A 14,381-nucleotide genomic window follows, 5' to 3' on the forward strand; every position below is an offset into this window, starting at 1 on the left:
ATTTAAATTAATACTTAGGGTTACGATAGAGCACAGTTAACCTGCGAAAAGTGAACGAAAGGTCACATATTTTACTTAAAACGTATTGGAAAACCCACAAAGTCTTCTATAATAGACGAAAATAAACAAATCTGATATAATCGTAATATTGTGAGTGATAAATTTAACGAAATTGGAATAAATATTACAAAAAAACGCGTTTATTCCACCTAACAGTGTGATGAGACATTTCTTATAACTCTTATTACTCTCTTCGGATATTATATAGATTGAGAACCTTTACAACATGATGTTTGCTACCGCATTTGGGCCTAAATAAACATATTGTGATGTGTGATGTGATGTGTTGTGAAGCCACCATCAGCTCAAGGTTTTTCCAGTGAATGCGGGTAGACTTACGGTAGCCCCAAAATAATTTATCGTGAAACCTTCACATTATTGCTGTTAATGAAGGGAAATCAAAAAGGTTGAGCGGTTCCGCAAGCAGAAACACCCGCAGGGAAGTAAGAATTCCTTCCAACAATTATACTCCAGTTATTGTTCCAGGGAACAAGATAGGCAAACTCTGTTCTTGACAGCAGATTTGATCCAATTCAATTTATTTTCGACCAAAAAGCAGCTTCAAGCTACAAGCAAAAAATAATTCAGTTACCTTGTTTCAGGCGCAAATATATGTTACCTACATATCAGTATGCCTACTACGCTTTGTTTCTAGAACGACTAATCCTTCGTTACGTTGCTTACGGCTGCTACTACAAAGGCATAATTTAGTACCACGCGGGAAATTAATGATAATCAATTCTAACCTGTATCTGCGTACTAATAGGTATCTCTCCGAGCGATCACCGATACACAATGTGGAGTGCACTATTCGTCATATAATAATTTTAAGAGGAGAATCATATACAAATTAGGCTAATGTAGAGATATATAAATTGATATAAATTTTAGATTATAACTACCTAATAAATTCTTTAACTTGATTGAATACAAGCTGCTCGCATGTAGGACTATTTCTGATATGCTACACGAGGCTACGATCGGTAGTTTTGATGTCAGATTGGCATTTATTTGTTCAGCTCTGCATGCGTGTGGTTGTTGAAGATAGAGTTACCAGTTGCGGTGCTTCTGTGGCAACATCCCCCTTCCCGTAACGATGAGTACCGAGCTCAGCATTACAACCTCTAGGCACATCCAGCACCGCTAAGTTCGATACCGAGCGACGAAACAACCCTCCGGAAGTTTGAACTACTGCTTGTCTCACACGACCGTCTTTGCCCGGTAAAATTTCCTTGACGCGCCCACGCACCCATCCGTTTCTTCTGGATTCGTCGATAACTACTACCAAGTCGCCGGGTTCGATGGGTTTTGTTTCCTCAAACCATTTTGTTCTTCGCGTTAGAGTTGGCAAGTACTCACGCACCCACCGTCTCCAGAAGTGATCCAAATTTCGCTGAATGAGGGCCCTCGTTCCAAAGGCCGCTTTGGTGGGATCGGATATTTGAACAGCAGGTTGGTTTATACCTGTTGAACTCATTAAAATGAAGTGGTTTGGGGTCAGTGCTTCTTGCTCTTCTGAGTCGAGTGGCAGATACGTGAGCGGTCGAGAATTTACTATCGCCTCAGCTTCAATCGCTACGGTTTGCAATGCTTCATCGTCTAGTTTCCGATCTTGAGGTAGACTTGTCATCGCAGCTTTGACCGAGCGTACCATTCGCTCCCATGAGCCTCCCATATGCGGTGATGTTGGGGGAATGAATACCCATTTAGTTTGAGCGTTGGTAAACGAAGCAGCCGAATCAATGATTGTTTGCTCCATCTGTTTTTGTAAAATATTGTTCGCTCCTTTAAAGTTACAACCGTTGTCCGAATGTATTTCCAGTGGTTGTCCTCGACGACAAACAAACCGTCGAATGCAGTTAATGCAGGACTGCGTTGAAAGGTCGTGTGCGATCTCAACGTGAACAGCACGGATAGTGAGACACGTGAATAATGCAATCCACCTTTTCGCAATTGACCGACCAACCTTCACCAGTATGGGACCAAAATAATCAAAGCCTACGTAACTGAATGGACGGGTATAAGGTGACAGTCGAGCGGTAGGTAATGGAGCCATTCTAGGTGTGACTGGTTTGGCTTTATAGACGATGCACCATAGGCACCGTCTTGACAGCTTCCGGGCAAGAACACGAAGCTGAGGAATATAAAAATGTTGTCGGACTTCGTTGACGACCGTTTCCGTGTTCCCATGTAGAAACTGTCCATGGTAACTGTCCAGCAGCAAATATGTCACAGTGTGATTCTTCGGAAGAATAATGGGGAATTTGGTATCCAGCATAACCCATTTTGCGGTTCTAGTTCGACCGTCAATGCGCAGAACTCCGCATTCATCTGCAAATGCTGTTTATTTGTAGAGAGGACTAGATTTGGGAATTCTAGACTGATTTTGTATAGGAAGATCTCTATTTCGCAACATAATCGTCACTTCGTCGGGATATGAATCTGATTGTATCAGCTTCCATATAAACGTTCGCGCATCCTTGATTTCCTCGTGTGTCAGCATTGAGTTCCAGGGTTTCTGTACCTTTTGTCTACATCGTGCAGTAAATCTCATGACGAAGGCAACCGTCCTTACAAGCCGGTTAAAGTTTGAAAAACGTTCGAACTCTATGAATGGATTGATTTGAATAATTTCATGTAAGTGACAAGGTCGTAATTCTTCATCGGTCTCGGGTATCGCATTTTTTAAGGAAGACCAGTGATTCTCAGGTAAGTACAGTAAGTTGGATCCTATGAACCATCGACTGGAGTTATCGAAACAAGACCATTTTCCCCATTTGGTTGCTTCATCGGCAACATTGAGCTTACTTGGCACCCACCTCCACTGAGACTCGCTGGAGGACGTTAAAATTTCACCTATGCGACATGCAACGAACTGTTGATATCTTCGATGGTCGGATCGAATCCAGGAGAGAACGGTTTTAGAATCGGTCCAAAAGAAAGATTGTGCGTATCTAATACCATGACCCTGTAGTGTGAAATTAAGTAAGCGTACTCCCAGTACCGCTGCCATTAGTTCTAGGCGTGGTATAGAATGATACTTTAGGGGTGCAACCTTCGTCTTCGCGGTCACCAATGCACACCGTGGCTTTCCATCCGGCGTGAGAACTCTAAAGTAGATTGCTGCACAATACGCTACTTCGCTGGCATCCGTGAACACATGTACTTGCAGAGAGCTGTATAAATCTTCGCAGGCCCCGTCGAAATAGCATCGTGGTATCTGGATGCGATTCACTAACTCGAACTGTTCTGTCCATCTTTTCCATTGCTCGTAGATTTTATCGTTGACAATTTCATCCCATTTCATCCCTGTACGCCAGGCATCCTGCATCAGCACCTTACCGTGAAAAAGAAAGCAAGCTAAAAGTCCCAAGGGATCAAACAGACTCATTATGCATTTCAACATCTGTCGTTTTGTCGGTCTCGCGCCTGTTGTGATCAGTACTTGAATTTCTTCACTGAATGACATTGAAAACGAAAGAACATCAATTTCCGGAATCCAGTGCATACCGAGTACGCGCTCGGAGTTGATGGTCTTGGACAGCGTTAAGTCCCTGGCTGCTTGTTTCGATGGTTCCCCTAAGTGTTCCAAAACGATAGAACTATTGGACGACCACTCGTGGAAACTAAACCCAGCTTTTGAATGTATCTCTCGTACTTCGTTTGCGACTCTTTGTGCCTCTTCAATTGTAGCAAAACTATCTAAATAGTCATCTACATAATGGCTCCTTAAAATACCACCAACTGCCCTTGGATATTGATCTTCAAACTGTCTGGCATTTTCATTTTTAATGAATTGCGCTGTTGACGGCGAACATGTTGCGCCAAATGTGGCTACGTCCATGGTGAAGATTTGTGGAGGATTAGAAGGGTTGTCGCGGAAAAGGAAGCGCTGTGAATTCCGGTCTGATGGTATAATGGAAATCTGGTGGAACATTTCCTTTAGGTCGCTAGATATCGCAACGGGGAACAGACGGAACCGGAAAACTACAAACGGCAGTGGAGTCAGTAGATCAGGTCCCGGAATGAGAAGAGAGTTTAATGAAATTCCATCAACTTTGGCTGCAGCATCCCAGACCAGTCGTATTTTCCCAGGTTTTTTGGGATTAGTTACAGCACCTAGAGGTAAGTACCACACTCGTCTGGGATTGGCGTTTAACAGCTCAGCTTCCGTGGCTCGATGAGCATAGCCTTTATTTTGGTACTCTTTGATCTGTCGATGAACACTCTCTTTCAGCATTGCGTCCTTTTCCATTCGTTTTTCGAGGCATTCAAGTCGCCGTAGAGCCATTGGAAAGCTGTCTGGCAGTTCGATGTCGTCATAACGCCAAAGGAGTCCGGTTTGGAATCGACCATCAACTCTGTGTGTAGTCTGTTGCAGAATGGTTCTTGCTCTGGCTTCCTCCTTCGGTACAGGCAGCAAGACTGGTTGTATTCCAATGTCCTCAGCGTTGAAGTACTCCCTAAGCATGACATCAAGCTTCTCACTAGTAGTACAGTCACACTCATGGTAGTTCAAATGTTCGTCATAGTGATTGCTTCCGAGGCTACCATAGACACACCATCCTAATCGAGTTTTAACGGCACAAGGACCATCATTGCCTTCTTTCACCTTTTGTGGTACGGCTAGTGGTAAGTTACGCAGGCCTATAAGTAGTCGTGGATAAGCATTCTCGTAACTATCAACAGGCAACCCAACCAGATGAGGGAATTGTTGTTGCAATTCTCCAAACCGTAATGTTTGTGGAGATAGATTGAGGCTTTCTACTGTCCGAGCGTTTTCAAGTCTATGTGTGCGTTTCTGGTCAACTCCTGAAACGTGGAGCGTTACGATCTGTGAATCGCTTTCCATTCGTGTCATGTTAGCTGTCCATTTCAAACACAGTGGTACAGTGGGACCTTTAACACCTAGTTGGTCAATCAGTTCTTGTTCGATGAGAGTAGTTGTTGATCCCTCGTCTAAAAATGCAAATGTATTTATTGACTTTGATATGCCATGGAGGGTAACCGGCAGTATTCGGAAAAGAACAGATTGCCCGCAATGATGGTAAGTGTGATTCGAAGTAAAGGTATTCTCTGAAAGATTTCTGGTCGGCGAAATTGTGTGTAATAGAGGATGGTGGCGAAATTGACACCCATCAACGCCGCAGTGAGTGGAATTCCGGCAAGCTCTTCTGCCATGGAAATTTAGACAGCAGCGACACAACTTAGCGCGGTGAACATATCTCCATCGATCTTCTACATCACATCGTTTGAATTGATCGCAGTCCCTTACGCGATGGTTTCCTTCGGCGCAGACTGGACAAGGCTTCCGTAAAGTGTTTTCATTTCGTTTTACAGTCTCGATATTATCGGTTACGTCATGAGCATTGATGAATCCTTTGGACCTCGGTTGCGATCCAATTGGCTGACAAACTTTGCTGACGGATTCTATCATCAACGACATGAAGTCGCTGAAAGTCTGCAGTGTTGCATCAGGAAAGGTAACAAGATGTTGTGCCCACTGCAGTTTCACGGTTGTTGGCAATTTCTCCACCACTTCTTGAAGAAGGACTGGATTCATTAGATGAGCATGTTGCCCAGCGACGATGAGATGCTGCACTAGGTTGCGAACAGTTATTCCAAATTCTATCAAGGTTTCCAGTCTGTCTGCTTTCGGTGCTGGGCACTCGCGCATATTTCTGATCAGCTTGTTGATTATAATTTCCGGACGACCAAACAGTGTTTGCAGCGTTCTGATCACTTCTGGTACCGACTCAGGAGTAAGAAGATAATACCTGACCGATTTTAGCGCACTACCCTTCAGGCAGCGTTGAAGACGAGCCAGATTTTCTGTGTTGTTGTATCCACACGCTTCTGTCGAGTTATTAAAACTGTTCAGGAAAATTGGCCATTCCTCGGGGTCTCCGGAAAACTCGGGTAGGTCACGTGGCATAACTTGCCTGGCTGCTAGTTGGTCCTGTGATGGCCTGACAATTGGATTGTGAGGTAGTGGAGCCCGGGGAAACTTTGGAGTTGGGATCAGTTGCTCGACTGAAGGTGCCTGTGGAACCGGAAGGGGCTGCGGTACAGGTGTTGGCTTCGGACCAGGAATCGGTTTCGGAGCTGGAATCGACATCACCTGTTGATTTTGTTTCAGCTTCACAACTGGAATCGGCCTTGGAGCTGGGAAGGGCTGCTCGTTTTTATTCTTAATTCCATCATCCTTCTTCTTAATATCATTTATCTTCGGAATGGTACCGGTTTTCCTATGGTTGTTCATTTGTAATTGACATCTTCGTATAAGTTCTTGCAGATGTTGAAGTTGCTGAAAGCTCGGTGTTGAGTTTCGCTGACACTGCGCGAGCTGTTGCTACAGCAGCTGAAGGTCATTTGGGTTAACTTCTGCATTATCTTGAGCAATCGGTGTGGTTAAAACTTCATCTTTCTCGTTTGCTACTTCGACTGCATCTTCTTTATTGATCGTTATTTTTATGCTAGGTACTCCTTGATTATCACTCGATTGAAACATACTACTGGAGCCCTGTATCTTCGAGTGATCTTCTACCCAGCTAGCAACAGAATTTGCACGACTTCGAGACTCGATCTCGATCACTCGGCTTCTTACACTGTGACGATCCTCATCGTCATTCGCTTCTAGAGTTGCCTCAAGCAATTTACATTTCTGCTCTAAGAAACGTTTTTCCAGTTCCAAGTCTTGTTGTTTTTTTTTTTTCGTATTCCCGTCTTTCAGCTAAATGTTGGAGCTCTAGTTGCAGCATTTGCCGACGGCTGGCAGTACTAAGCTTTGACGACGTCGAACCCTGGGCGACGGGTAGCGGAAGACATCTGGAGCAAGTCCAGTTACGTTCTGCAATTGAGTCTGTAACTCCTGCGCAACTATAATGCCACCAATTTTCACAGTGATCGCAAGCCACGATATTAACGGCACTATCTGGCCTTTCACAAGCAACGCAGTTGAAGAGGGAATCGTCGTGGTCCCGAGAAATGACACTGTTATTAACTGATTGCGCCATGATATCTTGAAGTATTGTTCCAGGGAACAAGATAGGCAAACTCTGTTCTTGACAGCAGATTTGATCCAATTCAATTTATTTTCGACCAAAAAGCAGCTTCAAGCTACAAGCAAAAAATAATTCAGTTACCTTGTTTCAGGCGCAAATATATGTTACCTACATATCAGTATGCCTACTACGCTTTGTTTCTAGAACGACTAATCCTTCGTTACGTTGCTTACGGCTGCTACTACAAAGGCATAATTTAGTACCACGCGGGAAATTAATGATAATCAATTCTAACCTGTATCTGCGTACTAATAGGTATCTCTCCGAGCGATCACCGATACACAATGTGGAGTGCACTATTCGTCATATAATAATTTTAAGAGGAGAATCATATACAAATTAGGCTAATGTAGAGATATATAAATTGATATAAATTTTAGATTATAACTACCTAATAAATTCTTTAACTTGATTGAATACAAGCTGCTCGCATGTAGGACTATTTCTGATATGCTACACGAGGCTACGATCGGTAGTTTTGATGTCAGATTGGCATTTATTTGTTCAGCTCTGCATGCGTGTGGTTGTTGAAGATAGAGTTACCAGTTGCGGTGCTTCTGTGGCAACACCAGTCAAAGGATAAAAAATTTCGCTATACCTGCTTTACCCACCTGATGGTTTGTTTTGAGAAGGGTGCGTCACACTCATATCAGACCTTCTGAAGAAAACAAGTTTTCTTCAAGTGACTTAGGCTGGCTATCCACGTTCCTTCGTCCAGTCCTCAATTCATATGATACCCTGGTGCTCCCAGACCCTCCCAGTATTCAATGATATTTAGTGTATTTAGTGCATTAAATTTAGTATATATGATGTAATATAGGACATATAGTAAACGTATAACTCAATATCAACAAAAATAATGAATATTGCGTACATACCTAGCTAAGAAAAGAGAAATTAACAAATACAATGTAATTAAAATAATGAAAATAACAATTGAATAAATATAATTATTATACTGATTACAAAACATAAAGTGGACATGTTGGTTGCAACGAAGATTATGATACAATGAATATAGTAAAATTTTATGAGTTTCATATAACAGAATGTATCAATTAAAGTGGAGAAAACTGAAGAATGTTTACTATTAAACCTCTGCTACTTAACTCCGCCTTTTGGCGGGTTACGGAAAATCCGTTGCGGAATATTCGAAGCACGTTTGTATGTTGTTAATACTACGAGAAATCTCTTCGCGACATCCTCATCAAATGCACCGTTTGCTTGCTAAAATCACTACGTTGAATAATGCGGATGTTGGAAGTTTCAAAATTTTTAAGACAGCAAGAAAAGAATAGTTGTGTATGGCATTGTAATTTGCTCTCGAGCCCTGTTCGTCTCGGACTTACTCTCTGCCAGAGTGGATTGCTCTACAATCCTCGGACGTCTGGATCTTCAAGCCCGCGTTAGAGCTCTACGCAATAACTCCCTTCTGCGAGTTCCGTTCAGGAGAACCAACTATGGTTGCCAGAGCGCTGTTACCGGACTCCAACGAATTTTTAACAGTGTGGCGACGGCCTTTGACTTCAACAGGACGCGGAATGCGATAAAAGTGAAAATGTTGTCAATACTAAAATGTAATTAGTTTAAGCAATCACCATTGGGGCCAAGGGGCCTGTTGGTGAAGGTAATAAACAACATAAACATAAACAATTTGGTTAGGGATTATCAAGGCTTTTGATTAGTTTTCGTGGAAATAGACTTTTATGTTATTAGGTTGCTAACTAGTAGTAGCTATTCAAAATTTGGGCGACATAGGTTTAAATATAAGAAATATTAAATACTATATTAAATTTTAATATATAAGATAGTTATTGTAACACGTATTTCATATTTTGAATCATGACGTATCGGAAGATAATCTCCACTCTTCCTGTCCAATTCGCTTCAATCAGATGCCCTGATGACGCCTCCCAATTTCCATGTATTTTATATATTTAGTTGTAAGAAAAAATATGTTTGCATATGTGCATACGTATTCGTATGATTTATATAACATAATATAATATAATATAATATAATATAATATAATATAATATAATATAATATAATATAATATAATATAATATAATATAATATAATATAATATAATATAATATAATATAATATAATATAATATAATATAATATAATATAATATAATATAATATAATATAATATAATATAATATAATATAATATGATATAATATAATATAATATAATATAATATAATATAACATAATATAATAAAGTCTGTAACAAAACTATAAGCATCATATGTGAGAAAGATATGAACAAGTAACATATCAATATGAGTGAGTATTATGTCTGTATGTCTGTCTGTATGTATGTAGATAGCCACCGTGCTGGCTTGAGTTCAATTTTCGTCACCATTATGAATTCTACTATATGATGGGCCCATTAGGTATGGTGGAGTAGGCTAAAACACCGCGAAAGTCGCGGGAGCTAGAGAATCTCCTTCCAGCATAATGATCAAACAGGATACTAAGAAAAAAAATGTCAGTATTTTTCAAATTTTCCACGGGATTGTTTGAAGAAGAGCGCGTCAAATAGTTTACAACAGTTGGGGGTAGATTTATCCGTTGTAAGCGATTAACACTTTTGCTTCTTGATTCCGATTGGACTTCCAGTTACAACTTCAATGATGATCTGATACACAAACCTCACCCCGTATATGATGGTGTCAATAATACAAAATTATATGATAAGAGTAATAGAAAATTAAACAGAAAAACGTAATACAACACGAAGAAAATTATGGAGCTAATGAGTCTAATGAATAAAAAAATACTGTGGTGCTTTTGATGATCCTAATATCGTATGTATACCTCAAATACATTCAAAACAAACGTCATCATGGATATAAGTAATATAAATATTGAATGAGTACACTGGATATAGTACAGCCAACAACCACAGTGCAAACAAATCTACCAAACAATACAATTCACCACTCACACTGGAATATTACGATTGGATTGTAAATACTGTATGTTAGTGCTGAGAAATTCTGTGAACGCAAAAAATTGTGCAATTACTACTCCGAAAGGTAACGGTGCAGTTTGGCGTGTAGTTTTCATAAAATGTTGCTCTGCAGTGATATAAATATATGTAACCCCTTTCAAAAATTAATATTGAATTGTTAATATGTTCTGACTTGTCGTTACTATTGTGATATAAAGAATTTAATGCAGAATCCACGTTGAGCCGCAGCGCATAGCAGCAGGTAATCTGAAATGCATCTTTCCCTCCTCTGCCATAAACGACAGTGTCAATTTACCCATTAATCATGGGATCAATTTATAAACACTTAATATCCTTCTCGTGTAGTGATCACTTTATGCGAAACTTTCCTTTTATCGTCTTCTGGCAGAAAAAAGAAGACCTCACTTATGTACAAGCTAAAGGAGTAAAAAGATGTTCGTCGGAGTTTTTTCTGTTCGTGCTCTCTCGCTCAATTTCTGTAATTACGTAATAAAATTCAACTCCATATATTTTCCATATATCTGCTGTCTACTGTAGAGATCGTGCGAGAGAGCAACAGCATTGCCACACCTTAGTTTCAACCTCATTGGACGCATGTAGCTGTAGATCATAATAGTCTTATTGGAATGTTGAACATGGAACTTTTATACATGCAAGAGTGAGAACGACAGAATGAGACCCATTAGATGCTGTAGTAGCGAGAGAAGAAACCCATTAGACCTGGTTTCATTTCAAATGCGTGTGCCTGAAATGTATTAGGACAATATGCATACTAAGAATAGAAAATGTGACGGATTACTGACTGTCATACAGTAAAACAAGAAATACTTATACAAATACAAATGGTAATTAGAACTAGCTCACCCGCTTCCAGCAGAACCGTCCTCTTTATCATGTGTCACAGTCGAATATTGCTCGGTTTGGTGGATAGCAGCCATATGCGAACACTCTACACTTGAACTATTCCAACAGGAAACGCATCGCTCAAACTAACATTTTCTTTTTCACCGTTCTCTCCCTTTTAATTTGCACTTTCAAACATATTTAGCCAAGCCAAATAAAACTCAAACATTACACAACCGGAAATATCAATTTCACTTATTTAGGGGAACATGGGGAGACTTGACCAGGTTTTCAACTAAAACTGCATAAATCTCCAAAAAAGCCTTCAATCCCTCAAAAGTCATTCAGATATAATGCGCAAAGTTATTGCGCGTCTTCATGATTTTTTGCAGAATTTTTAATTTAATTTTTGAAATGTTACAAAAGTTTTTCTGTGATGGTTTTTTCTGGTCAAGTCTCCCCATTGCGGGGAGACTTGACCAAGGCGTGGGGAGACTTGACCAAGAGAATTTTGAAAAATCATAACAAAAAATAATGACATAAAACATACTGTAATTATTTTTTTCCCTATTGTCGAGATCCTTAGGTAGCAGTAAAAAATATGAAAGAATTACATTTGATAAATTTTAATTTTTTTAAATGCATTTCTTTTTAAGGGTTAACTGTACTGCTTGCATTGCATGTTCACACGTCACGAAATCAGTCCTACTATTGCTAACTTTGTTTACAAATATTAAAATATAAAGACTTATGTTTGGGGTGGGATTTTTTTATGGCGTGATTAACATTAACAGTAGATACAAAGCATAATAAATATTAGGAATTTTGTATCTTTCTTCAGCTGATCGCCACTTGGTCAAGTCTCCCCATAAAATCTTGGTCAAGTCTCCCCAACATTAGTTATTGCGTTCAATGTCATGCAAATTCTAGTAATAACTATTTCAATGTTCCAGTTTATGTAAAATCATTTCACTGCTTCACAAGGATTAAGATGGTATATTAGTACATTAATAGTAATTAGTAGTCGAGTAGATATGTCCATACAAAGTTTGATAAAAAATTACATCATTTAATACAAATTTATTAATCACGTAATATTTTCTGCAAGGAAAGGATTTATCACTCCAAACTTTTAAAATTACCTTAAGGGATCGAAACAAGCATAAAAATATTTTTGAAAAAAATTTAAGAATCGAATAGAAGACGCCATAGCCGAAAATATAATTTTGCGCTTGGTCAAGTCTCCCCATGTTCCCCTATACCTCACTTTTTCCCTGCATTTTACCACTATTTTCGATCACTGAGTCTCCTTAAAAAGGGGACCAAAACACCACACGTCTTGTTCGGCTGCCTCTCCGATGCAAAACTGGGCCTAAATAAACATATTGAAGAAAAACCTGTTTTAATCCTCCTAGTGGTGCAATTGTGCTTTTCTCATATATCCAATCTACACGGAAAATAATTGTTTCCAAAATCGTGAATAAAGTACCATGAATCCTGGAATCCTGAAAACAGGACCATGAACAAAATTCATATGTTTTATAAAACAGGGAATCGGAATTTTCTATGTGACCGCATGCCACAACCCGCAACACCGGAACCGTAAGTCGGATCAGAATTAAATTTAATTGCAGTTTACGGGGTAGTAAAAGCTTTCATTTAAGTTAGGTTTAATCGGTCTAGCCATCTTCGACAAACCGATGTAATTATTATTCTTGGATACTTCCGCCTGAGCTTTCGGATCCGTCGATGATGGTCAATGTGGCGAAAGAGACTTTGAATGACCGTTAGTGACATAGAATTACAAATCCAAGCAGCTGTGGCCACATTTTTGAAAAAAATTGACTTTGATACATTGATCGCAGTTTCCGTTGAAATCGGGATTTTCTGCGTGATCGTACTCATAATCCTGTAATTTTGGAACTAGAAGTCCAATCCACACAAAATTCAATAGCAAACGATGGCAACGTTGTACCTTTCATTTACGACTAAGTTTGTGATAATCGGTTCAGAAAATTCCGAAAAACCAATGTGGACAAATTATAACAGGATTTTCTATGTAACCGTACTCCTCAACTCGTAACTCCGGAACCGGAAATCGGAATTAAATGAAATTCAATAGCAGCCGATGGCCTTGTACCTTACATTCGCGACTAAGTTTGTGAAAATCGGTTCAGCCATCTCCGAGAAAACGATGTGGACATTTTGTTAATATATCCGCACATACACACGCACATACATACACACACAGACATTTTCCGATCTCGACGCATTGAGTCGAATGGTATATGACCGGCCCTCCGTTAGAAAGTCGGTTTTTGAAGCAATTGGATAACCTTTCTATATGAGAAAGGCAAAAACATGATGTTTCGCGATGTTTTTGATAACACATACAACACGGAACAGTGCACAGTGTTTTAAAACGTCGTTTTCGTGCTCAAAATTAATAGTGGCTAAACCGTTAACTTTAGAAGTATAGTTTGTTCGGAGAAGTTGTTGCCCTTATGATTGTGCATCCACAAGAGTATACTGTTCAGTGATTAATTCACCTGTAAGTGATATACGAAATTTATTTTCCGAACTAATTAAGATAGAGACTTTGTGTCTTCAGCAAAGTTGTAGCGAATTTTACGACAAAAGGAATTGCCGAAGACACCGAAATTAGTTTTTTCGTGATAACTTTTTTAGACATTCCCCCACCTTCTTCGAATCTTCCACTAAGTTGTTCGCAATATTGACACACATATCCTATCACACTTCCTATCTTTTGAATTTAAAAAGATAGTCCAAATTTTGCGATATTTTTTGGATTACTTCTAACTTAAATAACTCGTTGAGCTTTTTACTTTCATATAGTGGCGCGATTGTTGGTCGACGCGATTTTCCCCGAATGTGTTATGTTCAAAACCATATGCCATCGCAGTGGTATAAAATGAAATATTCATGCGCACTTTAAAAGTTTTTATTTTATATTTTTGAATGTGTGTACGATTATACATAAATTTTGAAAAAGTTTCGCTCTCTTTCAAAAAATTACGAAACCTCTTTTTGTCTTTTAAAGCAGTCCAGTCCCTTAAGTGTACTTATTAATTTACGACACTTTTTAACATAAATTACCCAAACAAATGAACAAATGGGAGAAGGTTCATCATATTTTGAAAGAAACCGTTAAATTTTTCTTTTAGCACTCTACCAAAAATTGTGTAGTTGGCGTAGTTCGATGCAATAGAAAAAATATATCCTCACTATCCTCAAAAATCGTCGTATAGTAGACAGTATTCGAAGAAATTTCTTGTGGACGAGTTTATAGTGACCTTGTTTCCACTTACTTGAAGTTATTTATTCCGCTTCTCGTTTTCCGAGAAATGTTCTAGATCGATCAAAAGGTCATAAGTTAGAAAATTAGCTGTCAGACGCTACTGGCAAATG

The 14,381-nt window shown here is 39.3% G+C and overlaps 1 protein-coding gene across 1 annotated transcript; it reads right to left on the reverse strand.

Moving 5' to 3' along the window:
- Nucleotides 1–1,075: 1,075 nt before the first annotated feature.
- Nucleotides 1,076–2,338, reverse strand: LOC131679785 (uncharacterized). Its single transcript, XM_058960528.1, has one exon. It carries the CDS (start codon nt 2,336–2,338, stop codon nt 1,076–1,078), a length of 1,263 nt encoding a protein of 420 aa, XP_058816511.1.
- Between the last annotated feature and the right edge of the window lie 12,043 nt (nt 2,339–14,381).

This window comes from Topomyia yanbarensis, chromosome 2, assembly GCF_030247195.1.
Source record: "Topomyia yanbarensis strain Yona2022 chromosome 2, ASM3024719v1, whole genome shotgun sequence".
Taxonomy (NCBI): domain Eukaryota; kingdom Metazoa; phylum Arthropoda; class Insecta; order Diptera; family Culicidae; genus Topomyia; species Topomyia yanbarensis.

Excerpts from the sequence above, each read along its gene's own strand:
- LOC131679785 (XM_058960528.1), bottom strand. The coding sequence starts at position 2,338 with ATGCTGGATACCAAATTCCCCATTATTCTTCCGAAGAATCACACTGTG.